We start from the raw sequence: 27,915 nt of genomic DNA on the forward strand, positions 1-27,915 counted from the left end.
GATGTGTTTGGAACATAAAATTATACAACATTTTAGCTTTTGTAAAGCTAGTTTAAAAAATGTACCCTAGCCTGACATACAGATGGAAAGATTCTTGAGGTCTTATTGTATTTGCTAGAGCTACATTTTTGTTTTTCCTTTAGAACAATTAGTAGCAATGGGAAAATTACAACAATTTGAAGAGTATTTCAAGACCAATGTTTATTGACAGAATAATAGATTTATAATAATAACCTAAAAATAATCTTACTTGGGTATTATCAATCTGAGAAACTGTCGGGCAATGCAGCTTTAATCTGGTGTTAACAGAAATTCAAATAATAATTTTAACTGCAGTGTCTCCCTTTTACAATCAAGTAACAAACGGATTTCAGATTTTTAATATGTATTCATATATATATATATATATATATATATATATATATATATATATATATATATATAAAACATTTCTGATTAACTCATTGAAATAACATCTATAAGTACGTTTACCTTGTAGAAGATTCTAAAGGATTCATTAATGCAGGAGCTAAGTTTACCCGATGTATCTCATCACTCAAAAGTACTAAATCCTCAATTTCATTTCCTTTGAATTTTCTTTTACACGTCTTCACTGTAACCTTGTGTTTCAAAAATAATTTCACAGCCTCCTTGGCAGCCATATCTTTGGCAGTCACTTTGCATTTACCATATCCTGTAGCTAAATAAACAGATTTACACCGTAATTCACAAACAATTCCTTCACGGGCAGAGCTTTGTGGTAAATGCAGCTCAGAAATATCTTTCAAGGGAACACAGACGCTTTCAAGTGTCCCCTTGTTTGACTGTATGCAGTTACTCAAAATGGTTAAGTGGTTAATATCATTGCTGAAACCACCAGCTGACACCAGCTTCCATGCTATAGCCTTGTAGAGTTTATTGTAAAATGTTTGCTTCTCTTTTATAGCTTCAGGAGTTAAATTGATCACCGTAATGGGGGGCTTGCAACTCTGTGAAACAGACGGCTGTGCTGTCTTCTGGGAATTTGTTACAGAGACAGGGCGATCAACTATGTCTAGATGAACAGTCGGCTTAGCCTCCGAAGAATTAGTTGAGAAATTCTTAATCTGCGCCGGAGATTCAGAACGATGCGGCAGTGTTTGCTGATGAGTAACCGGAACCTGTGCAGGTGTGCTAACTTTCTTTACTTCATTTTCTTTTGGGATTTGCTGGACCTCTTTTTGATTTGAGTCAGTGGACGGTGCAGGACAGACTGGAACCTGCACCTGAGGTTCAGGCAAAGGATCTGCTGGCTCACTGTCAGGAAAACCATCAAGACCTGGAATTTTGTTGGGATCAACATCCTGACTGCCATTTCCAGTAGATTCAGACAATGAAGGAAATGCAATGGATTTATCTTCTTCGACAGCTTTTTTCTTAACGCAAGGTTCTTCTTTAATTTTTTCTGCTAAAACAAAAATAACTATGTGGGATCAATATTATACTTCAAATCAAAGCTTTCTTTTTGAATTTTATCAAAAATATTATCCCAGTTTAAAAACACCAGTAAGAAATCCATAAATAGGACTCTACAGTTGAGCAATATGGATGCAATTTACTCTGCAATTAAAAAAATATAAGCTGCTGCACGGTGAATAAGAGTTCTTACTGTCGGATCTATAGATTTATAGTGGCTGAACAAGTCAGTAACAAGAATTTTAAATGTGCAGGGATCACATGGTTCAGGAGATTTATAATTACAATCACCAGCTTATGGAGAGTGAGACAGGCAATTCTGCTTTTACTACAAGCACCTCTGAGACTTTCCTGCATCACTGGAAAAGCTCTAAAATTCTAAAGGTTGATGGCAGTAGTTAGAATTTTATTCAAACATATTTTCTCAGCATTTTTTCTTTAATTGAACAGTCAAAGGTATGGAGACACAAGAGATGGGAGATAAAACTACAAGATACAGGAGCAGAATTAGATCATTCAACTTGCTCCACTATTTCATTGTGGCTGATCCCGGATCCCACATCCCACTCAACCTCATACACCAGCCTTCTCGCCATATCCTTTGATGCCCCGACCAAACAGGAAATGATCAACTTCTGCATGAAATATACCACAGACTTGGCCTCCACTGCAATCAGTTGTCACATTCACTACTCTTTGGCTAAAAAATTTCCTCCTTACCTCTGTTCTAAACAGTTGTCCTATAATTTTGAAGTTGTGCCCTCTAGTTCTGGATGCTCCCACCATAAGAACATCCTCTCCACATCCACCCTATCTAGTCCTTTTAATATTCGGTAGGGTTCAAAAGTATCACCCCCCTCCCGCATTCTTCTAAATTCCAGCAAGTACAGGCCCAAAGCTGCCAAACACTCCTCACATGTTAACCCCTTCATTCTTGGAATCATCCTCATGAACCTCCTCTGGACTCTCTCCAATTCTGAGATACGGGGCCCAAAACTGTTGGCAATGCTTCAAGTGCAGCATGACTAGTGTCTTATAAAGGCTCAGCGTCATCTCCCCGATTTTATATTTTATTCCCCTTGAAATAAATACCAACATTACATTTCCCTTCTTTACCACAGACTCAACCTGTAAATTAACCTTCTGGGAGTCTTGCACAAGGACTCCAAAGTCCCTCTGCACCTCTGATGTTTGAACCTTCTCCCCATTTAGATAATACTTTGCACTTTTGTTCCTTTTACCAAAACACATTATCATACATTTCATAACACTGTATTCCATTTGCCACTTTTTTGCCCATTCTTCCAATTTGTTTAAGTCCTGCTGCAGTCGCATTGGTTCCTCAGAACTACCTACTGCTCCACATATCTTCGAATCATTCACAAACTTTGCCACATACCCATCAATTCCATTATCCAAATCATTGACAATGTGAAAAGGAGTCGTCCCAATACTGACGCCAGGGGAACACCACTAGTCACTGGCAACCAACCAGAAAAGGCCCTTTTTATTCCCACTCACTGCCTCCTGCCTGTCAGCCATTCCACTATCCATGCCAATATCTTTTCTGTAACGAAATACGGTAGAGGGGATGCAGCTGTTCCTGAATCACTGAGTAGTTGCCTTCAGGCTTCTGTACCTTCTTCCTGAGGGTAACAATAAGAGGGCATGCCCTACATCATAGAGGTCCTTTATAATGGACGACACCTTTCTGAGGTACTGCTCCTTGAAGATGGCTTGGATACTACGGTGGCTAATACCCAAGATGAAGCTGACTAAAATAAAGCCAGAGTTAAACAAAAACTACTGTTAAGTGAGGCAAAGTAATCCCCTTTGCCTTGAGAAATTATTGAAATAAAGCCAAGTTCAAACCCCAGCTATGCCTGCATTTTGTTGGAAATGTTAAAAACTCTTATTTTCCAAGACTATGCTGGTAATGCTCCCTTCTCATTGACTGCATTGTTGCTGCTTCCTGCACCCACGCTGAGCTCAGCAATTTCATCAAGTTTGCCTCCAATTTCCATCTGGCCCTTAAATTTACTTGGCCCATCTCTGACACCTCCCTTCCCTTTCTTGATCTTTCGGACTCCATCGTTGGAAACAGATCATCTACCAACATTCTTTACACTGGCTCTCAGTAATCTTTACTGCACCTCTTCCCATTCTGTAACTTGTAAAAATACTATTCCCTTCTCTCACTCCAACGCCTCTGCTGCATCTGTTCTCAGGATGAGGCTCTCCATCTCAGAACATCTGAGATGTCCTCGTTTTTCAAATAATAGTTTTCCCTTCCACCATTATTGATGCTGCCCTCACCTGCATCTCCTCCATTTCCCTTGTGCCTTCTCTCACCGCAACCGACAGGATCCTCCCAGAAGACACATTCCGTGCCTCCCACCCGCACCCCATGGGGATCATTTGCTCTCTACCTGACTCCCTTGTACACTCATCCCTCTCCAACAGATCTCCCCTCCTGGCATTTATCCCTGCAACTGCAACAAGTGCTGCTCCCCTCGTGGCATTTATCCCTGCAACTGCAAGAAGTGATTCGAATTAATGCAAACAAGTTTGAGATTTCTCCTGTGATCTTTCAACCTTTCTAAGTAAAATGAACTTTGAAAAGTTATAAGCTTCCCACAAATCAAGATCCATAAAGCCGAAAATTTCACAGAAGCAGGTATAAAGATGCTCATTTTTTTTTGAGATACAGCATGGCCCCGTAACCCACCTTTTTAACCCTAGACAAGTCACACGACAATTTACAACAACCAACTAACTTACTAACCAGTACATATTTGGATTGTGGGAGGAACCCAGAGCACCCGGAGAAAATCCACGCGGTCATGGGGAGAGTGTACAAACTCCTCACCGGAATTGAATTCTGAACTCCAGAATACCCCGAGCTGCAGTAGTCTCATGCTAAAGGCTACACTGCCGTGGTGCCTAAACTATTATGGGAAATGATAAGATCATACAAGCAGAGTAATCATTACTTTACTCAGTAGGAATACTATTGTTCTGCAGCAGTTCACAATATACCAAACTTGATCATAGTTAATGAGCAGAATGCATGTTAAAGGTGTAAATCAATTGCCTATCCTGCAAATGATGCCATTATAGATAGGCAGAACTATAGTTGTAAGCATGGAAATATCCATCTACACCAATCATATTTACCTCTCACCTTGCCATTAACTCTGTCCCTACACTGCATTTCCTCTGCCACCAACCAATACTGCAATTTACACCGGTCAATTAACCTACCAGCAATCCTCTTTGGCATGAAGAAAAAACTGAAGCCGTGTGCCCACAGGGAGAAGGTGCAAACTCCACAAAGACAGCATCCAAGATCAGGATCAAAACCAGTGTCTATAGCTGTGAGGCAGCAGTGTGAACCATTACACTAATGTACCACCTACTCCAAAAATGAAAATTTAGTATATTGGCTTAGAAACATAGAAAATATGTGCAGGAGTAGGCCATTCGGCCTTTCGAGCCTGCACCGCCATTCAGTATGATCATGGCTGATCATCTAACTCAGAACCCTGTACCAGCCTTCCCTCCATACCCCCCGATCCCTTTAGCCACAAGGGCCATATCTAACTCCCTCTTAAATATAGCCAATGAACTGGCCTCAACTGTTTCCTGTGGCACAGAATTCCACAGATTCACCACTCTCTGTGTGAAGAAGTTTTCCCTAATCTCGGTCCTAAAAGGGTTCCCCTTTATCCTCAAACTGTGACTCCTCGTTCTGGACTTCCCCAACATCGGGAACAATCTTCCTGCATCTAGCTTGTCCAATGTCTTTAGGATTTTATACGTTTCAATAAAATTCCAACAAGTATAAGCCTAGTCGATCCAGTCTTTCATCATATGAAAGTCCTGCCATCCCAGGAATCAATCTGGTGAACCTTCTTTGTACTCCCTCTATGGCAAGGATGTCTTTCCTCAGATTAGGAGACCAAAACTGCACACAATACTCCAGGTGTGGTCTCACCAAGGCCTTGTACAACTGCAGTAGTACCTCCCTGCTCCTGTACTTGAATCCTCTTGCTATGAATGCCAGCATACCATTCGCCTTTTTCACCGTCTGCTGTACCTGCATGCCCACTTTCAATGACTGGTGTATAATGACACACAGGTCTCATTGCACCTCCCCTTTTCCTAATCGGCCACCATTCAAATAATAATCTGTTTTCCTGTTTTTGCCACCAAAGTGGATAACCTCATATTTATCCATATTAAGTTGCATCTGCCATGAATTTGCCCACTCACCTAACCTATCCAAGTCACCCTGCATCCTCTTAGCATCCTCCTCAGCTTCGTGTCATCCGCAAACTTGGAGATGTTGCATTTAATTCCCTCGTTTAAGTCACTGATATATATTGTAAACAACTGGGGTCCCAGCACTGAGCCTTGCGGTACCCCACTAGTCACTGCCTGCCATTCTGAAAAGGTCCTGTTTATTCCCACTCTTTGCTTCCTGTATGCCAACCAGTTCTCTAACCACATCAATACCTTACCCCCAATACCATGTGCTTTAAGTTTGCACACTAATCTCCTGTGCGGGACCTTGTCAAAAGCCTTTTGAAAATCCAAATATACCACATCCACTGGTTCTCCCCTATTCACTCTACTAGTTACATCCTCAAAAAATTCTATGAGATTCGTCAGACATGATTTTCCTTTCACAAATCCATGCTTTGTCCGATGATTTCACCGCTTTCCAAATGTGCTGTTATCACACCTTTGATAACTGACTCAAGCATTTTCCCCACCATCGATGTTAGGCTAACCGGTCTATAATTCCCCGGTTTCGCTCTCCCTCCTTTTTTAAAAAGTGGGGTTACATTAGCCACCTCCAATCCTCAGGAACTAGTCCAGAATCTAAAGAGTTTTGAAAAATTATCACTAATGCATCCACTATTTCTTGGGCTACTTCCTTAAGCACTCTGGGATGCAGACCATCTGGCCCTGGGGATTTATTTGCCTTTAATCCCCTCAATTTACCTAACACCACTTCCCTACTAACATGCATTTCCCTCAGTTCCTCCATCTCACTTAAACACTCCATCCTTTGAAGTTAGGACAAGATGGACTGCTAAACCATGGTTTTTGGTCGGCTGTGGACGCTTGGAGAGATTCGGCTGGGGGTGGCTGCCCGACACTTAGCCGGGAGCCGTGTTCAAGTGGTCGGCGACTTGGGCCAGCTCCCCCACCGGACTTAGTCTGGTGAGGAGGGTGTGAGGAAACCCAGCAGGACTAAAAAAAAACAAGACCTGACAAAGGGCAGATGAGTTCCTTGTGAGCCAACAGCCATCTTCCATGGAAGAGATTAAAGCCTCACCACATATCTACAAATCGTATGCTATGCACCTAGTTAGAAGAGATATGATGAACTTGGGCGCTGCACCGTGTGCCTGGACCTGCTCAAGGCCTCCGCCTAAGGAAGGGCCGAGCTCGAAGAAGTGGCCGCGGCTCGAGGCCGATACAGCCTCGGGCTCGAGTTCAGTGGGGAAGTGCCAAGATGGCCAGTGAGAACAAACTGGAGGAGAGTCTGTACTCGGTGCTGTCGCAAAATCGAAGAAGATGGAGGTGCATAGCCAACCCCGGATTCGGGACGGCACCCACTGACTGACTTAGACTGCTAACATTTAATATTTTGTTAAACAGCATAGTTTAAATACAGAGAATTTATCATGTAAAACCTTCATGTACTTTGCAGTGAATGACTTCAATAGTGTGAACAGTCTATCCAACAGATGAAAGAGTTAACTGACAGCAAAATTAAATAGGACATAAAAAGCAGTTAATATACATAGTGCCTTGCTGAACCTCACACTTTTCTTATCAACTAAATAAATGTGGTCACTGGTAGGGAAACATGGCAGCCAATTTGTAGTTTATTAGACCTTACTACCTACAATAAAACGGCAGCACGGTAGCACAGTGATCAGCATGAGTGATTCCGGTATAATTCCTGCTGCTGTCTATAAAGAGTTTGTAAATTCTCCCCACGATTGAGTAAGTTTCCCCCAGGTGCTCCGGGTTCCTCCCACGGTCCAAAGACATACCGGTTGACAGGTTAATTGGTCATTGTAAATTATCCCAGGAATAGGATAGGATTAAACTGAGGGGTTACTGGGGGCGCGTGGCTTGAAGGGCCAGTAGGGCCTATACCCCACTGTATCTTAATTAAAAAATAAATGAACAGATTATCTGTTTCATTTACAGTGATAAGCAAATGGCCCAGAAACAAAATTCAATCTCATGCTCTTTCATTGTTAGCATGGGGGCCAAAGGGGTCTCCAGTTAGCATAGCATCTGAAAGGTCCTACAGCATTGATGTCAGCCTGAACTGTCTTGAAGATATTGGATGGACACGTAAAACCACAAGGAAATTAAGCACCATCACATACCCAGTATTTAACTGAGAAACACAATTGCGTAGCACACTAAGACTATTTGACCCTTTAAGGCTAAACTTTGATAGCACTCCCAATTTGGAAAATATTACGACAAATTTTGATAAAGGACTAACCTTTAACAGAACTTCACCACAAAATACAAGTGTAATTACTTAAAAAAAAATCATTACATCAGGTACTAATTAAATTCAAAGATTAACCTTTCAAAGTGTTCTAGTATAAAGATAATCCGCTAACCGTTGTTGTTTGAAAGCTCCCTTTTCTTCTTATTGGCTACCAATTCACCCCTTGTCGTGTGTACTGGAGCATCTGTAACGTCGATCCCTTCACCCATCTCCAACACTTTATCCATCACTTTGTTTGAGTATCTGAATCATAAAACAAGTGTCACCAGTTACTAAGAATACATTTAGAAATGCAAATATGTGAATGACTACATTAGCACTCATTTAACTTCCAATCAAATAACACCAAGCCGGGGCGAAGTCAAGATAGCACCAAGTGGCGATTCCTTAGCTTGCATTTTCAGAAACAGCTCTATTTCTACCTTTGATATTTCTTTTTGTCCTTATCAGGGTGGGTGGGTGCGTGCATGTTGGGGGGGGGGGCGGTTTCATTTGAAGACCCTGACCTGGAGTATACTCTGACTTTGGTTCTTTGCGGGAATGGGACCCGCTCTCGGGGCCCCACAACCAGCCGCTTTTTGATATCTCAAGGCCGCAGCCTGGAACACGAGCGTACCTCATGGCTCTGGGGACGTGCTGATTCTAGGCCAGTGCCCCTGACTGAAGTGTCGTGGGAGAACATGGAACATCGGGAGCAGGCAGTTAACTGCAGAGGGTTGTGTGCCTGGAGAGTTGTGCCAGGTTGGTGCTGACTCTCTGGGTGCAGAGCCCAGAAAAAGCAACACAACAGACTTTTTACATCGTAAATCAGCGAGTTGTTTATTATGTCTCCCCTTTCACTGTGAAATGGGGACATCTTTTTCCCTGATTAGGGAGCGAGCCTGTGGTATGCTGAATTACTCGGTGAATGAGTAGTTTTTGGGGTACTGCAAGCCTGTGTCTTTATTGATGCTGTACTGCATGCTTGAGTGCTTGGTGGAGAGTGCTGATGCTTTTTTGCTGGTTGGGGTGGAGGTGGGGTCGTTGCCTTGCTTCTGCTTGTGTGTGGGAGGGGGAGTTGGGGGCAGCACATTAGGTTCTAACGTTTTAATTTTCATTCATTCTTTGGGGCACTTCTTTGTTTTCGTGGATGTCTGTGAAGAAAAAGAATTTCAGGATGTGTAATGTATACATTTCTCTGACGTTAAAAGTACAAATTGAAATCTATTGTAATTAGATGAAACCCGATTCCATGTTTATTTGATATAAATGTTACTTAGATTTACCTGAACTTGATTTACTTTCGAGATACCCAGTTAAACATCAGAGCACTGATGAGCACTGGGGGGGGGTTCATCGTGCTACTTTGAAATGAAATCAATTATTCCCAATTTCTCTTTTCCCATGCTTCCTTAAGAGTTTGAGGGGATTTGATATATCAGAGATTCTCACAAATTTCTATAAATTACAGTGGAGAGCGTTCTGAGTAGCTGCATCAAGTGGAGGCTCAAATGCACAGGATCACAAGAAACTGCGAAGGGTTCCAGACTCAGCTCCATCATGGACACAACTATCCCCATCATTCAGGACATCTCCAAGAGGTGGTGCCTCAGGGAGGCAGCATCCATCAATAAGGACGGTCACCACCTGGGAAATGCCCTCTCATCACCACCATTGGGAGGGGCGGGATGGTACAGGAGACTGAAGTTTCACACACAATGATTTAGAAACAGCTTCTTCCTCTCCGCCATCAGATTTCTGACTAGTCTGTGAACACCTGAACACTACCTTGTTATGCCTTTTATTTTGTAATTTATGGTTTTTTTGTCTTTGTACTGTACTGATACTGTAAAACAAATTTCTCATTAATCAGTGATAACAAGTCTGATTCCAATTTGCAATTATTCCTTTGAAGTATAAGATACTCTACTGAAAATTACTATTGGCTATCTATGACCTATAGTGGAACAAATGTTGTATTTTCATTTTTGGTGATGATTGAAAAAAGGGCAAGATAGAGAGGAAGATGTAAAGAAGTTTCAAAGGACATAGGAAAGCTGAGTGAATGTATATGTCACTCGGGGGAAGAAAAAGCAAAGTTATTGACTTTGGTGCATGGAAAGGAATAGCACAGTATCTTTCAAATGGTGAGAATGGGCACTGTTGATATCCAAAGGGATACATACAGCATAGCAAGAAATTAGGAAATCAAATAGTGTGATGGCTTTTATTAGTAGTTAAGATATCTGACTACGGTAACATAGACCATTCTGTACAGCTTTGGTCTCAGCTGAAAAAAAAACACTACAGGTGCACATTCCTTTATCTGAAATCCTGAAATCCAAAAAGCACCAAAAACCGAAGTTTTTTTCACCAACAGCTGACGTCACTCAGATGTGACGTGGCAGCACTAGCAGAGGCCGCCAGTTGTGGCTCAGCACTCGTACTGGTTACACGTGCATTTGCTGTTCGCTGATATTTTGTGTTCACTGTTGACTTTATGTTTAATTTCACTGTGAAAATGTCAAAAAGAGCTGCAGGTAGCGCTATGGGTAACTGGGTAACATTGAGAAAAAGAGAAGGAAGCATCTATCATTATCAATAACGCAGAAAGTGGAGTTATTGCAGAAGCTTGATCGTGGTGTGTCTGTGTGGCGTCTTACTGAAGAAAATAATGTCGGAACTACCACTGTATATGATTTAAATAAACAGAAAGACAAGTTACTGAAGTTTTATAGTGACAGTGATGTTCTACATTTATTCTAATAAGTCATTTACCATGTGTTTGATTCGGTTCGTTTGAAGCTGTATATGTTTATGTTTTACTGAATGTTTTTGTAGGAAATAAAATTTTTTCTTGTCATTATTCCCTAAACAATAGAGCATAACAACAATTTACATAGCATTTACATTGTATTAGATATTATAAGTAATCTAGAGATGATTTAAAGTATACGGGAGGATGCGCGTAGGTTTGGTGCGCTGCAGGGTCTTAAAGTCCACCGCACTGAGGCAGGTTAAATAAGGGACTTGTGCATACGTGGTTTTTGGTATTGGGGGGGGGGGTCTGAAATCCTAAAAATTCTGAAGCACGAAATGTAACTGGCCCCAAGGATTTCGGTTAAGGGATTGTGGACCTGTATTTGATTTGCCATAGAGGGAGCACAGCATTAATTCGCCAGATTGGATTGGAGAAAAAAAATTGAGTAAACTATACTTATATGTATTTTCATGGGATAAGAATTCTTACAGTGCATAACAAGTGGGATGCAGAATGATATTTATACTAGTTGAGGAACCTAGAACCAAATGTTACATCATTAGAAGCTGCGAGTGACGTCTTGAAGGGCGGGAGCTATTTGAAAACAGCAAGACTCATCAGAAGTGAGTCTTATTTGAGCCAATAAAAGTAATGGAGGTGTAAGTGGAGTGGCAATTGTGGGAATGGGCCAGTGTTAACAGACTTCAGCAAGAACAGGCATAGGCTAAAGTTTTGGAGTTATTTAGTTGATTGTAGAAAAAGGCATAACAAGTGTAGGCAGGCTAGTAGGTCTAGAATGCTCCTCTTGTAAGATGGGGGATTATGAGGGTCTCCCTGATGACTACATCTGCAGGAAATGCACCGAAGTTCACCTCCTGACTGACAAAGTCACAGAACTGAAGCTGGAGCTGTATGTAATCAGGACTATCCAAGAGGCTGAAAACCTCAGATGAGACCTTTACTGAGGTGGTCACACCAAGGGAACAAGCTTCAGATAGTAGATGGGTGAACACCAGAAGTAAGGAGAGTAAGTAGTTAGTGCAGGGTTACCCTGTGGCCATTCCCCTCACCAGCAAGTATACCCCTTTGGATACTGCAGGGGTAGGGGCAGGGTATTGATCTATCAGGGCACAGCATCAGCCATGGCAGTGGCACTGTGGCTAGCTCTGTGGCTCAGCAGGGACCAGTAAAATCAAATGCAGTGACAATGATAGGAGAATCAATAGTTAGGGAGACTGATGGGACAGGAGACACTGTGGCCGTGAAAAAGATGCCAGGATGATGTGCTCGTCTCCCAGGGTCCAGGGTCAAGGATGTCTCAGAGTGGTTGCACAATACAGTCAAGGGGGAGGGTGAGCAGCCATAGATCATACTGTATGCCAACATCAGTGAACTTGAGACCAGGTATCCGGAGGCTTTGCTCATTATAGCCAGCGACTTTAACCAGGCCAACATCAGAAAGGCACTGCCAATGTTATACCAACATGTCTCCTGCCCCACTAGAGGCCTGAATATACTTGACCACTGCTACACAGCAGTCAAGGATGCCTACCGTTCCGCCCCACACCCTCACTTCGGAAAATCGGACCATCAGGCCATACCCCTCCTCCCGGCTTACAAACAGAAACTGAAGTGGGAGGTCACAGTGTCAAAAGTAGTGTCGCATTGAACGGAGGAAATGGATGAGGTCCTCCGTGACTGCTTTGAATCGGTGAACTGGTTAGTATTCAAGGACTCGGCAGCTAACCTCGATGAGTAGGCCTCAGCTGTCATGGACTTTATTTGGAAATGCATGGAGGACTGTGTGTCTCGCAAGACGATCCGGGTATTCCCTAACTGGAAACCTTGGATGAATTATGAGGTCAAGTCCCTTTTAAAGGCTAGAGCTGCGGCTTTTAGATCTGGGGATGCCAGTCGCTACACTGAATCCAGGCGTGAACTCCGGAAAGCCATTAAGGGCGCCAAGAGGCAATATCGAGCCAAGTTGGAAGCCCAGGCTAACCAGAGGGATGCCAGTAGACTATGGCAGGGTCTGAATGAGTTCACTGGGCGCAAAGAAAAGGTTGGGAATATCAATAACTGTGGCGCTTCTCTTCAAGACGAACTTAACGTATTCTATGCAAGATTCAAACAGAAAAGGAGTGTCCCGCTCCCTCCGGATGAACCGGACCTGGTGGCATCGAGATTCATCGTCACCGAGGACGTTAGAAGGGCATTCCTGAAGATAAATCCAAGGAAGGTGTCGGGCCCAGATGGTGTCCCGGGACGGGTTCTCCTGGCCTGTGCAAGCGAGCTAGCTGGAGTGTTTGCATACATCTTCAACTGCTCCTTGCTTCAGTCTAAGATCCCCTCGTGTTTTAAGAAGGCAACGATAATCCCAGTGCCGAAGAAGAGCAAAGTGGCATGTCTGAATGACTATCGATCGGTGGCTCTGACATCAATTGCTATGAAGTGCTTCGAGAGATTGGTTATGACACACATCAACCACAGCCTACCGGTCAACCTCGACGCTTTGCAATTCACCTACCAGAGCAACAGGTCACCAGCAGATGCCATCTCTCTGGCCCTACATTCCTCCTTAGAACACCTGGAGAATAAAGACGCATACCTAAGATTCCTTTTCATTGACTACAGCTCTGCCTTTAATACCATCATTCCAAACAAACTGATTCCTAAGCTCCGGAACCTGGGCCTTAGCACTCAGATCTGCAGCTGGATCTTCAACTTCCTCACAGACAGGACCCAGACTGTAAAAATAGGGGACAAGCTCTCCTCTACAATCACTCTGAGCACCTCTGCCCCATAAGGCTGTGTACTCAGCCCCCTGCTGTACTCACTGTACACCCATGATCGTGTAGCCAAGTTTCCATCAAACTCAATACATAAGTTTGCTGATGACACAACAATTGTAGGCCGTATCTCGGGTAATGATGAGTCTGAGTACAGAGAGAAAATTAAGAACCTGGTGACATGGTGCGAAAACAATAACCTATCCCTCAACTTCAGCAAGACGAGGGAATTGGTTGTTGACTTCAGAAGGAGTAGCAGATCGCACGACCTAATTTACATCGGTGGTGCGCAAGTAGAACAGGTCAAAAGCTTTAAGTTCCTCGGGGTCAATATCACAAATGACCTGACTTGGTCCAACCAAGCAGAGTTCACCGCCAAGAAGGACCACCAGCACCTTTACTTCCTGAGAAAACTAAAGAAATTTGGCCTGTCCCCTAAAACCCTCACTAATTTTTATAGATGCACCGTAGAAAGCATTCTTCCAGGGTGCATCACAACCTGGTATGGAAGTTGTCCTGTCCAAGACCGAAAGAAGCTGCAGAAGATCGTGAACACGGCGCAGCACATCACACAAAGCAATCTTCCGTCCTTGGACTCACTTTACACCGCACGCTGTCAGAGCAGTGCTGCCAGGATAATCAAGGACACGACCCACCCAGCCAACACACTTTTCGTCCCTCTTCCCTCCGGGAGAAGGCTCAGGAGCTTGAAGACTCGTACGCCAGATTTGGGAACAGCTTCTTTCCAACTGTGATAAGACTGCTGAACGGATCCTGACCCAAATCTGGGCCGTACCCTCCAAATATCCGAACCTGCCTCTCGGTTTTTTTTTGCACTACCTTACTTTCTATTTTTTATTCACAATTTATAAGTTAAATTTTTAATATTTACTAATTTTTACTATTTTTAATATTTAATATTTGTAATCCAGGGAACAGCAAGCGCAGAATCAAATATCGCAGTGATGATTGTACGTTTTAGTATTAATTGTTTGGCGACAATAAAGTATCATGGTGCACATTGACACCAATACCATAAGTAGAGAAAAAATAATGGGTCCTGTGTAGTGAGTATGGGGAATTAAGAAAGAGGATTATGGGAAGATGGAAGATTGGGAAGCTTTTAAAAACCTATAGAGAGCAAATAAAAAAAATCATTAGAAGGGAAAAGATGAAACATGAAAGCAAGCTAGCAAATAATATCAAAGTGAAAAGTAAAAGTTGTTTTTAAGTATGTTAAAAATAAGAGAAATGAGAGTGGATAGAGGACCCCTAGAAAATTAAGGAGAAATAATAACGGGAGGACAAGGAGATGGCTGATTAACTAAATGAGTATTTTGCATCAGTCTTCACTGTGAAAGACACTAGCAGTATGCCTGAAGTTGTAGTGTGTGAAGGAAGAGAAGTGGGTGCAGTTACTATTACAAGAGAAAAGGTACTCAAAAAGCTGAAGGACCTAAAGGTACATAAGTCACCTGAACCAGATAAACTGCACCCTAGGGTTCTGAAAAAGATAGCGTTAGAGATTGTGGTGGCATTAGAAGTGCTCTTTCAAAAATCAATGGACTCTGGCATGGTGCCAGAGGACTGGAAAATAGCAAACGTCACTTCACTCTTTAAGAAAGGAGGAAGGCAGCAGAAAGGAAATTATAGACCAGTTAGGCTGACCTCAGTCAGAAGATGTTAGAGTTAATTGTTAAGGATGAGGTGATGGAGTACTTGGTGACAAAGGATAAGATAGTACAAAGTCAACATGGTTTCCTTCAGGGAAAATCCTGCCTGACGAACCTGTTGTGAGTTCTTTGAGGAGATTACAAGTAGGATAGATAAAGGGGATGCAGTGAATGTTGTATATTTGGACTTTCAGAAGGCCTTTGACTAGGTTCCACACATGAGGCTGCTTAAGTTAAGAGCCCATGGTATTACAGGAAATTTACTAACATGGTTAGAGCATGAGCTGATTGGTAGGATACAGCGAGTGGGAATAAAAGGATCCTTTCCTGGATGGCTGCCAGTGACCAATGGTGCTCTGTAGGGTTCGGTGTTGGGACCACTTATTTTTACACTGTATAATGATGATTTAGAATGATGATGGAATAAATGGCTTTGCTGTGAAGTTCGCAGATGATACGAAAGTTGGTGGAGGGGCAGGTAGCACTGAGGAAACAGGTAGAATGCAGAAGGACTTAGACAAATTAGGAGAATGGCCAAAAAAGTGGTAAATGAAATACAATGCATGGTCATGCACTTTAGTAGTAGAAATTAATGTGCGGACTATTTTCTGAACGGGAGAAAATCCGAAAATCTGAGATGCAAAGGCACATGGGAGTCCTTGTGCAGAATACCCTAAAGGTTAACTTGCAGGTTGAGTTGGTGGTGAGGAAGGCAAATTCCATGTTGGCATTCATTTCTAGAGGTCTAGAATACAACAGCAAGGATGTGATGCTGAGGCTTTATAAGGCACTGGTGAGGCCTCACCTCGAGTATTGTGAACAGTTTTGGGGCCCTCATCTTAGAAAAGATGTGCTGGCATTGGAGAGGATCCAGAGGATGTTCACAAGGATGATTCCAGGAATGAAAGGGTTATCACACGAGGAACATTTAATGGCTCTGGGTCTGTACTCGCTGGAATTCAGAAGGATGAGGGGGGATCTCATTGAAACCTTTTTAAATGTTGAAAGGCCTAGACAGCGTAGATGTGGAAAGGATGTTTCCCATGGTGGGAGAGTCTCGGACAAGATGGCACATCCTCAGGATAGAGGGGCGCCTTTTCAAAACAGAGATGTGGAGAAATTTCTTGAGCCAGAGGGTGGTGAATTTGTGGAATTTGTTGCCACATGCAGCTGTGGAGGCCAGGTCATTGGGTGTGTTTAAGGCAGAGATTGATAGGTTCTTGTCTGGACATGGCATCAAAGGTTACGGGGAGAAGGCCGGGTTGAGGAGAAGAAAAAAGGATCAGCTATGATTGAATGGCAGAGCAGACTCGATGGGGCAGATGGCATAATTCTGCTGCTATATCTTATGGTCTAAGAGTCTGAGGAGCAGGACCTCCAAGGTAGTAAGTAATCTCTGAGTTACTCCTAGTGCCACATGCTAGTCAAGGCAAGAATAGGATGATAGTACAGATGAATGAGTGGCTAAGGATCTGGTGCAGGGGGCAGGGTTTCAGATTTCTGGATTACTGGGATCCCTTCTGGAGAGAGATGTACAAAAAGGATAGGTTACACCTGAACCCAAGGGAAACCAATTTGCAGGCAGGTTTGCTAGAGCTGTTGGGGAGGCTTTAAACTAATTTGGCAAGGGGATGGGAATCAGGGTGATAGGGCTGAGGACGGGGCACTTGATATAGAAGTAGATACAGTGTGTGGTGAGACTGTGAGGAAGGAAAGACAGAAGATAGGGCATGAGTTGAAGTGTAACATGGTGAAAAATCAAAAAGGGTGATGAATACAGGAGTGAAGATGTTATATTTGAATGCACACAATATATGGAATAAGTGATCTTGCAGTGCAGTTAAGAGATTGGCAGGTATGACAGTGTGGGCATCACTGATTCATGGCCGAAAAAAGCTCATATGGGAGCTTAGCACCCAAGTATGTATTTTGTAGTGAAAGGACAGGCAGAAAGGGAGAAGGGATGGGGTGGCTCTGTTGGTAAAAATTGAAATCAAATGTGACATTGGATCAGAAGATGTGGAATCCTTGTGGGTAGAGTTCAGAAACTGCAAAAGGTAAAAAGACTCTGATGGGAGTTATATACAGGCCTCCAAACAGCCAGGATGTGGGATATAAATTACAACAGGAGATAGAAAAGGCACGTAAATAAGGCAATGTTACGATTTCAATATGCAGGTAGATTGGGAAAATCAGGTTAGTGCTGGATCCCAAGAGAGAACATTTGTAGAATGCCTATGAGATGGCTTTTTAGAGAAGTTTGTGGTTGAGTCCACTAGGGGAAAAGCAATTCTGGATTGGGTGTTGTATAACGAACCAGATTAGATAAGGAAGCTTAAGGTAAAGAAAACTCTTAGGAGGCAGTGATCATATATTATTATATATATATATATATATATATATTATGAATCAGAAACCTGATACTGATTCATGATAGAATTCACCATGCAGTTTGAGAGGGAGAACATAAAGTCAGATGTATCTGTATTAAAGGGAATTACAGAGGCATGAGAGAGGAGATGGCCAAAGTTGATTGGAATGGGATACTATAAGGCAGGGGTCCCCAACCTTTCTGCGGACCGGTTTATTATTGACAATATTCTCGCGGACTGGCCAACCCGGGTGGGGGGGTGGGGTGGGGAAGGTAGGGTTGCCAACGGACAAGAGTAGCAGTCAAACACGTTGTGTTTACCCCGAGAAAGACTACAATGAACATGGAGCCTTGCGCGGGCACCTGTGTGCGCATGCATGTACGTGCCGATTTTTTTCTACAAATCGTTTTTGGCGATTCTGTTCCGGGGGGGGGGGGGGTGTTAATCACGACCGGAATATAGGTGATAAGTGGCTAATACACTCAATTTCGTTTCTAAAAGGGTTTATTTAATGAATTCAATATTAAACACACAGCACACATTTTCCTCACATGAATATAGTGATAGGTCAATTACCAGAGGAGGACAGGGGAGCTTGAAGTAAGTGTTGAATGAACTTCCAGTAGAAGTGGTAGCTGCAGGTTCGATGTTAGCATTTAAAGTTAAATTGGATAGATATATGGACAGGAAAGGAATGGAGGGTTATGGGCTGAGTGCAGATTGGTGGGACTAGGTGAGAGTTGCGTTCGGCACGGACTAGAAGGGCAGAGATGGCCTGTTTCCGTGCTGTAATTGTTATATGGTTATATAAGTCAATAGCATCATAACATTTTAAGTAACGTTTGGATATTAAACACACAGCACATATTTTCCACGTATGAACATATAAAATCACTGCAACACACCAATATCGCTGAATCAGTGGGAGACCTGGACTTGTTTTCCTGCAACAAGACGGTGCCATCGAGGGGTGATGGGAGACAGCGATACTCGAAGGGGGTTCCTTATGTCCAGTCTATTCCACAATTTTGTTTTTGTTGCATTCATCGCAGAGATATTTTGGAAATGGAAACGTTTTCAGTGCTTTCGTGGCTATCTCAGGATATTTAGCCTTGACTTTGATCCAGAATGCTGGCAGAGATGTTATGTCAAAACATACTTTTCAGCCCGCCGTCATTTGCAAGCTTGAGGAGTTGATCTCCTTCCCGCGCCGACATAGATGACGTGCGGGGAATGACCTCGCGTGCGTAATGACCTCATGTGCGTTCAAGATCAACAGTGGGCATGACAGGGAATAAGGAAAGGTGCAGCTGACTCATATCGCCAAATCATATTGTTCCCTCACGGCCTGGTAGCACATGCTTTGCGGCCCGGTGGTTGGGGACCACTGCTATAAGGGATGATGGCAGAGCAGCAATAGCTGGAGTTTCTGGGAGCAATTCAGAATGTGCAGGATAGATACATCCCAAAGATGAAGTATTCTAAAGGGCTGTCAAGGGAAGTCAAGGACAGCATTAAAGGAAAAGAGGGGTTATATAAAAAAGCACAAAATAGTGCTAAGTTAGAGGACTTGGAAGTTTTAAAAAACAATAGAAAGCAACTAAAAAGCCATAAGGAGAGAAAAGATGAAATATGAAGGTAAGCGAGCCAGTAATACAAGAGGATAGATAGATGACAGTGGATGTTGGATTGCTGGCGAAATAGTAATGGGGGAATAAAGAAATAGTGTCAGTGTTGGTGTAGAAGAGACGAGCAATATTATGCCAAAAATTTAAGTGTCAGGAGGCCGAAATGGATGCAAGTTGCTATTACTAAGGAGAAAGTACTTGGGAAGCTGAGATGTTTGAAAGTAAGTCAGCTGCACCAGATGGTTCTGAAAGAGGTGTCTGAAGAGATTGTGGAGAGATTAGTTATGAACATTCAAGAATCACTCTATTCTGGAATGGTTCCAGACCACTGAAAAATTGCAAATGTCACTCCACTCTTTAATAAGGGAGGGAAGCAGGAAAAGGGAAAATATAGGACACTTAGCCTGACTTCCATGGTTGAGAAGATGTCGGAGTCCCCTATTATGGATGAGGTTTGGGGTACTTGGAGACATATGACAAAAACAGGCCAAAATCAACATAGTTTACTTGAGAGGAAATCTTGCCTGCCAAATCTGTTGGAAGTCTTTAAGGAAATAACATGCAGGAGAGACAAAGGAGAGTCAGTGGATATTGTGTACTTGGATTTTCAGAAGGCCTTCGACAAGATGCCACACATGACGCTGCTTAACAGGAGTGCATGGTATTACAGAAAAGATACTAGCACGGCCAGAAGATTGGCTGACTGGCAGGAGGCAGAGTAGGAATAAAGCAGGCCTTTTCTGGTTGGCTGCTGAGGACAAATGGTGTTTCACAGGGGGTTGGTACTGGAACAGCTTCTTTTCGCGTTTTTGTCAATGATTTGGATGATGGAATTTCCTCATAAAAAGGATGGTGAATGTTGGGCATTTTCAATCTGCAGTCATTGATCAAAAGATCTCTGGGTATTAAGGAATGTGGTGATAGCACAGGAAATTGGCATGGTAGTTCAATCATGGGTCGGTTCAAATTCAATGGGTCAACTGGCAAACTCCAACTCCTATTATTTGTTACTGCACTTGCATCAGTGGAGGTCCCCTATCCTTGGATTTCCCCCCTTACCCTATCCTTAGATTTCTACCACTTCAAAGAACATTTCAACATAAATTCTGTAGGGCTGCTGACATTTTGTCAAGACGTGTGTATACTATATCCGACAGATGGACAGGAACACGCACATAAAATGCTAGACGTACTGAGTTCTGATACATCTACAAAGGGAAATAAAGTCGACTTTTCGGGCCGAAAACCTTCATCAGGACTCCACCCGAAACGTCGACTGTCCACAGTTGCTGCCTGACAGCCGAGTTCCTCCAGCGTTTTCTGCGTGTTCAAGATTTCCAGCATCTGCAAAATCTCTTGCGCCGGACAGGAAGCCGGTCAGATGTCCAGCTCCTCGTGCTTCCCGCATCCAAAATAAAAACGTGTCCTTACGGATCGAAACTCGGCTGTTACCTACCGCCACCTCTGCTAACACCGTTTCCTTCGGTTAGCTAAACTCTCCTGTTTTTAAGCAAACTTAACAAACCTTACGTCCCTTCACCAGCTTGATATCTAACTTGTAACTTAATAAGTATTCATGCGGAGCACGTTTTGCAACATTAGTGGTGGTGCAAACTCGATTCTTAACGTTTCCCATCAGAAATAGGCAGGCTCAGTTCATATTTCGCGGGGGCTATTAAACCAGACCTGCCGTTCTTGTGAAGTTATTTCCCGCACAACTAGTACTAAAATATTAGACATCTTATTAGATCAAGAGCAAGTGCGGTATCCGGCGCCGTTGGTCCATGACTCGGGTCGCCACCAGAGCATTAGCCCGAGGCCCGGGCCGGCCCCCACTCACCGGCAGCCCAGGAAGACGTGGTTGGCCCAGACCATGGAGAGGGCGAGGAGTCGGTCGGTGTTGAGCCCCGGCTCCGCGCCGCTCGCCTTCTGCTCCTCCGGCATGTTGCGGAGGATGAACTCGCGCCGGGCCTTCCAATGCCCCTCCGCCTCGCTGTCTCCCTTCACCGTCTCCAGCCAGTCGGAGAGCCGCCGGTTCTGCTGCAGAAACTCGGACACTTCGTCCACCGCCATTGCGCGACGACACCGAGGCCGAGCCAAAACACCGCCCGGGCCCGGCTCGAGAAACAACACCTCCGCCGGGGATGAGAGGAAATGCAGACAGCGCAGCCACGCCTCCCGCGGGCCGGAGAGTAACTGCAGGTAGCGCCTCCCACGGGCCGGAGTGGAACTACACGCAGCGCCTCCCGCGGGGCGGAGAGTAACTGCAGGTAGCGCCTTCCACGGGCCGGAGTGGAACTGTAGGAAGCCCCTCCACTAATTACAAACAGGAGAAAATCTACAGTGCTGGACATCCAAGCAACCCACACAAAATGCTGGCAGCATCTATGGGACTGTCATATGTTGAAAGATTGGAGCGACTGGGGTTGCATACACTGGAATTTAGAAGGATGAGAAGGGGGTCTGATTGAAACATATGAGATTATTAAGGGATTGGACACGCTAGAGGCAGGATACATGTTCCCGATGTTGGGTGAGTCCAGAACCAGAGGCCACATTTTAAGAATAAGGGGTAGGCCATTTAGAACGGACTCGAGGAAAAACTTTTTCGCACAAGAGGGTTCTGGTTCTGTGGAATGCTCTGCCTCAGAAGGCAGTGGAGGCCAATTCTCTAGATTATTTCAAAAAAGAGTTAGATGGAGCTCTTAAAGATAGCGGAGTCAAGGGATATGGGGAGAAGGCAGGAAAAGGGTACTGATTGTGGATGATCAGCCATGATCACAGTGAATGGTGGTGCTGGCTGGAAGAGCTGAATGGCCTACTCCTGCACCTATTGTCTATTGTCTATTGAAAAAGTACAGTTGACGTTTCAGTTCCTGGCCTGCTGAGTTCCTCCAGCATTTTGTGCGGGTTTCTCCACTAATTAGAGCCGATACGGCTAGGGCCTCGAGTGGTTCTGAAAGGAACTGTAGGCAGACTGTCCAATGGAGCTGAGTTGGAGCAAAAACACATCTTCACACCTGCATGTGAAGTAAACACAGTAATTGCAGATTGGTTGTTTGATCTTGGTGGTGGGGAAAATTCAGGAGTCAATAGTTCAGGCCCGTTGTTAAAGGGTAATAAGCAGATTTTTAAAATTTCAAAATATACTTTATTCAAAAATAAATATATACAATAAACCATTCAATAACTTTTCATCCTTTACATACGTTTCCATTATAGTCAGTACATATCCGTATTTATAGCCACCCACGTGGCACTCCAGTAGTTCAGCTTACCATTTCATTGTTGAGGGGTATACTCCCCGCCCCTGAGCCCCTCCCACTCCCACGGGTGGAGAAACCTATACTGTGGTCCTTCCCCACTGGGCCCTTGCAGTGGCTGCACCGAGTTTCAGTGCGTCCCTCAGCATGTACTCCTGCAGCCGAGAATGTGCCAGTCGGCAGCATTCTCCCACGGACATCTCCATGTGCTGGTAGATCATCAAGTTTCGGGCCGACCGAAGAGCGTCTTTCACCGAGTTGATGATCTGCCAGCAGCACCGGATGTTTGTCTCCGTGTGCGTCCCCGGAAACAGCCCGTAGATCAGAGAGTCCTCTGTTACGCGGCTGCTGGGGATGAAACGTGACACTAGCCCGTCCATCCTCCTCCACACCCTCTTTGCGAACTGACAGTGTGCAAAGAGGTGGGTCACAGACTCCTCCTCACTGCAGTCCTCCCGTGGGCAGTGGGGTGCGGAGACAACGTTCCAGGCATACAGGAGGGCTCTGACTGGGAGGGCCCCTCTCACCGCCAGCCAGGCGAGGTCTTGGTGCCTGTTGGTGAGATCTGGCGATGAGGCATTTTGCCAGATGAACTGGACAGTCTGCTCAGGGAACCACCCCACTGTGTCCATCACGTCCTTCTCCTGCAGTGCCTGCAGGACATTACGTGCCGACCACTGCCTGATGGCCCTGTGGTCAAAGGCGTTCTCCTGGAAGAACTTTGCTACGTAGGACAGGTATGCCAGCAACGACCAGCTGACTGGGGCGTTGCGCCGGAGTGGGGCCAGACCCATCCTTCGTAGCCAGGGCGACAGGTAGAACCTGGGCACATAGTGGTACTTGGTGCCCACATACCTGGGTTCTACACACAACCTGATGCAGCCACAATCGAAGCTGGCCATCAGGGTGAGGGCGATATTGGGGACGTTCTTGCCCCCGTTGTCCAGGGACTTGTGCATGACGGTCCGTCTCACCCGCTCCATCTTGGATCTCCAGACGAATCTGAAGACAGCTCGGGTGATTTCCGAGCTGTAGGAGCGGGGGACAGGCCAGACCTGCGCCAAGTACAGCAGATGTGGTGGGTACATTTGGATTTTCAGAATTTTTGTAATATATGGTCTTTCTACAAAACTTTTTCAAACAAGTTTCGAGCACATAAAATTTGTGGTAAATTTACTTGTGTGGCTTGAAAGTTAGTTAACATAGACAAATAAAGAGTAGGAATAAACAGATTCCTCTCAGATTGGCAGCTGTGACTAGTGGAGTACCACACAGGTCTGAGTTTGCACCCCACTAATCACAACATATCAACAATTTTACTAAGTGGCAAAATATAACATGTCCAAGTTTGCTACAACACAATACTAATTGGAAATGTCCGTAGTGAAGTAGATGCAAAGAGGTTTCAAAACGGCAGAAACAATCTGGGGGTGTTGGCAAATGAAATATAATGTGGAAAATTGCTGGATTATTCACTATGACTGAAATAAACAGAAATAGTGAGGTTGTTAATGGTAGGATTTTGGAAATTGCTGATATTCACTGAGACCTTGGTGATCCTGTGCAGGTTTGTGGAAACCAATATGGAGGTACGCTGCCCTCATTCTAAAGTGTTTGAGAGGAAAAGAAAATAGACAGTTGAATATTTCAGGTCGGGACCCTTCATGTGGACTGAAAGATAAAGGGGAGATGGCCAATTTAAAAGGTTCCTCAGCTTCTTGCATGTTGAGTGCTGGACAGTGGAAAGGGTGAGCATTTTCATATTATTGGGCAACGACATTTCAGAGGATCTGTCCTGGGACCAACACACTACTGCAATCATGAAGAAGGCACGTCAAGCAGCTCTATTTCGTCAGGAGTTTGAGGCGATTTGGTAAATCACCAAAGATTCTAGCAAGTTTCTACAGCTGTGTGGTGCATTCTGACTGGCTGCGTGGCTGCTCGGGTTGGAGGCTCCAGTGCACAGGATGGAAAGAAGCTGCAGCAGGTGTATACTTGCTCAGCTAGCTCCTTCACAGAAACAACCCCCACCACCACTGAGGACATCTTCAAAAGGCAGTACCTCAAGAAGGTGGCATCCATCATTCAGGATACAGGAGATGCCCTCTTCTCATTAATATCATCAGGGAGGAGGTACAGGAGCTTGAGACACACACTCAACGTTTTATGAACAGCTTCTTCCCCTCTGCCAACAGATCCATGAACCCATGAATTCTATCTGCTATTCCTCTTTTGCAATATTTATTCATTTATTTTGTAATTATGGTAATTTTTGATGACCCGCTGCTGCCACGAAACAACGAAGTTCACATTTGTCAGTGACAGACTTTCTGTGATCAGCAATGATGTGATGTTGCAGAGATCGCCTTCTGTGAGTCAGAGAGGAGCTGCAGTCAGCACCATCTGCTGGTTGGAGAGCGACAATAGATGGGGTTGGGAGATAGTAGGGGAGTCTGAATAGTGGAGAGAGGAAAAAAGAGGCTTGGAATCAGGTAGGGTTGGAAGGGTATAGACAAAGACTGGAAAGTAAAAAGTGGGAACAAGAGGTGTCAGATCAGGCAGCATCGTTGAGAGGAATTTCTGTATAGATGTTGTCTGCCTCCAGCTATAGCGATTCAGATGGAATCTCTTCATTAGGACTGGAAAAGTTCAAACTTCAAAAGTTCAAAATAAATTAATTATCAAAGTACATATTTGTCAACATATACAACCCTGAGATTCATTTTCTTGTGGGCATATTCAATAAATCCATAATAGAATAATAACCATAACAGAATCAATGAAAGACCATGCCAAATCGGATGTTCAAACAGTGTGCAAAAGACACAAACTGTGCAAATACAAGAAAATTAATAATAGTAAATAAGCAATAAATATCGAGAACATGAGATGAAGAGTCCTTGAAAGCGAGCCCATAGGTTTTGGGAACATTTCAATGATGAAGTGAAGTTGAGTGAAGTTATCCCCATTTGGTTCAAGAGCCTGATGGTTGGCGGTAATAACTATTCCCGAGTCCTGAACCTCCTGTACGTTGTTTGGAGTGATGTTGGAGGTGATGTATTAGCATGGATAGAGGATTGGTTAACTAATAGAAAGCAGAGAGTTGGGATACATGGGTGTTACTCTGGTTAGCAATCAGTGATGTGCTACAGGGGTCACTGCTGAACCCGCAACTGTTCATGATATACATTAACGATCTGGAAGAAGGGACCAAGTGTAGTCTATCTATGTTTGCTGATGATACTAAATTGAGTGGAAACGCAAATTGTGCAGAAGATACAGAGAGTCTGCAGAGAGATATAGATAGGTTAAGTGAGTGGGCAAGGGTCTGGCAGGTGGAATACAACGTGGTAAATGCGAGGTCATCCACTTTGGAAGGAAAAATGGAAGAGCAGATTATCACTTAAATGGTAAAAAGCAGAAGGACTTGGGAGTACTTGTGCATGAATCACAAAAGGTTGGTTTGCCCATGTAGCAGGCTATCAAGAAAGCAAATGGGATGTTGTCCTTCATTGCTAGAGGGATTGAATTTAAGAGCAGGGAGGTGATGCTGCAACTGTACAGGGTACTGGTGAGGCCACACCTGGAGTACTGTGTGCAGTTCTGGTCTCCTTACCGGAGGAAGGATATACTGGCATTGAAGGCAGTGCAGAGGAGGTTCACTAGGTTGATTCCAGAGGTGAGGGAGTTAGACTATGAGGAGAGATTGAATCACCTGGGCCAGTACTCATTGGAATTCAGAAGAATGAGAGGAGGTCTTATAGAAAATTATGAAAAGGTTAGATAAGATAGAGGCAGGAAAGTTGTTTCCACTGATAGGTGAGACTAGAACTAGAGAGCATAGTCTCAAGATTCGGGGGAGTAAATTTAGGACAGGGATGAGGAAGAACTGTTTTTCCCAGAGAGTGATGAATCTGTGGAATTCTCTGCCCAATGAATCAGTGGAGGCTATCTCAGTAAATATATTTCAGACAAGGTTGGATAGATTTTTGCATAGTAGGAGAATTAAGGGTTATGGGGAAAAGGCAGGTAGGAGGAGATGAGTCCATGGCCAGATCAGCCGTGATCTTATTGAATGGCGGAGCAGGCTCAGTGGGTCAGATGGCCTACTCCTGCTCCTATTTCTTATGTTCTTATGTTCCTCCTGATGGCAGCAGCTAGAAAAGATCATGTCCTGGGTGGTGGCGGTCCCTGATGGTGGATGAAGAAGAGGGGAAAAAGACCCACAAAGTGAGTGGTGATGGAGATACAAAGAGACTTCAAGGAGATAAGAGAGAGGGTCACAAAGTGACAGATATGAAGTTGTGATGTACACTTCATTGAAGGAAACAGAAATGAACAGTATTTTTGTAATGAGATTGGGAAATGTTGATATTCAATTGCACTTGGATGTCCCTGCAAGGCGCTGTAGGCTCACTGCTAGGGGATTTCATGACATTTAAAAATATGGTAACTACAATGATAAAAAGGGCAATCAAAAGGCCTTACTGATATTGCCACATCTAAAATTAGGGCAAATTTTTGTAACTGTCTACCCTGGAGGATTATGAATTCTCAATAGCTTCTACAAAATGGAGGGGAATAAACATTCAATGTTTCGGGTCAAAATCCTTCTTCAGTCCTTATGAAGGGTCTCAGCCCAAAATATCGGCTGTTTATTCCAAGCCATAGATGCTGTCTGACTTGCTGAGTTCCACTAGTATGTGGTATGTGTTGTTCATGATTACCAGCATCCGCAAAATTTCTTTTTTTTGTGATTGTAGTCAAAAGATTTATAGATTCCTTAATTTCTTCTACTCAGAGAACATTGAGCAGTGACTTGAGTGAGCTGTACAATTCCGAGGAAGCCAAATGGGGTACGTACTGAATGTTTGTCCTCATGTTCGGGGGTAGAACTATGGACATGGTTTCAAAATAAAGGGCTCCCCATGCAAGATGGAGATGAAGGGTAATTTCTTATAGAGACTGTGAACCTTTGGAATTGACTATCCAAGTTGGCTTAGGTAACTGAGCTTCTGAATGTATTAAAGGTTGTTTTTAGGAGAAGGGTAATCAAGGGTTATGGCATGAAGATGGAACTAAAGTCAAGATTAGCTCAGCCACGATCTCATGGGATGGTGAAGTAAACTCAATGGGCTATGTTGCCTGTATGTGTTCCTATTTCTTACCATGTTCTTATAGCATATGGGGTTTTAGTCTTTATTACAAGATGAATGGAACATATAGAAGACTTTGTGCGATTGTAAATGTTTCAGTGAGGCCTCACCTTGAGTACTGTGTTCCGTTTTGGCTTTAAGAAGGTATATATTTGAACAGAGGTTTTGCATTGAAGACTCAATGAGATGATGAAGCTGATTTATGAAAAAAGGTTGACTCAATGAGACCTTCTTTGTGGGCCTTGATAATATTGGTGTTTTCACAAATCAGCATCTACAATATTGT

The 27,915-nt window shown here is 43.8% G+C and overlaps 1 protein-coding gene across 4 annotated transcripts; it reads right to left on the minus strand.

Moving 5' to 3' along the window:
- Positions 1-472: 472 nt before the first annotated feature.
- On the minus strand, positions 473-21,366 carry LOC134346354 (CDKN2A-interacting protein-like). 4 transcript variants are annotated; one of them, XM_063047702.1, is made up of 3 exons: positions 21,051-21,366; positions 8,121-8,251; positions 473-1,447 (listed from the first exon to the last, which is right to left on the minus strand). In XM_063047702.1, the coding sequence occupies exons 1-3, from the start codon at positions 21,281-21,283 to the stop codon at positions 489-491; spliced, it is 1,323 nt and encodes a 440-aa protein (XP_062903772.1). In that variant the 5' UTR covers positions 21,284-21,366; the 3' UTR covers positions 473-488. The 4 variants fall into 4 exon arrangements, with proteins under 4 accessions (XP_062903772.1, XP_062903771.1, XP_062903775.1 ...); XM_063047701.1 differs by having other exon boundaries at positions 473-1,444; positions 21,051-21,364; XM_063047705.1 differs by having other exon boundaries at positions 1,319-1,444; positions 8,084-8,251; positions 21,051-21,364.
- Positions 21,367-27,915: the final 6,549 nt, after the last annotated feature.

This window comes from Mobula hypostoma, chromosome 5 (genome assembly GCF_963921235.1).
Source record: "Mobula hypostoma chromosome 5, sMobHyp1.1, whole genome shotgun sequence".
In the NCBI taxonomy this organism is placed as follows: domain Eukaryota; kingdom Metazoa; phylum Chordata; class Chondrichthyes; order Myliobatiformes; family Myliobatidae; genus Mobula; species Mobula hypostoma.

Excerpts from the sequence above, each read along its gene's own strand:
- LOC134346354 (XM_063047702.1), bottom strand. The coding sequence starts at position 21,283 with ATGGCGGTGGACGAAGTGTCCGAGTTTCTGCAGCAGAACCGGCGGCTC. Across the intron at positions 8,252-21,050 it reads CACGTCTTCCTGGGCTGCCG|ATACTCAAACAAAGTGATGG; the intron begins GTGAGTGGGGGC and ends TTTATGATTCAG. Across the intron at positions 1,448-8,120 it reads GGAGCTTTCAAACAACAACG|CAGAAAAAATTAAAGAAGAA; the intron begins GTTAGCGGATTA and ends TTTTTGTTTTAG.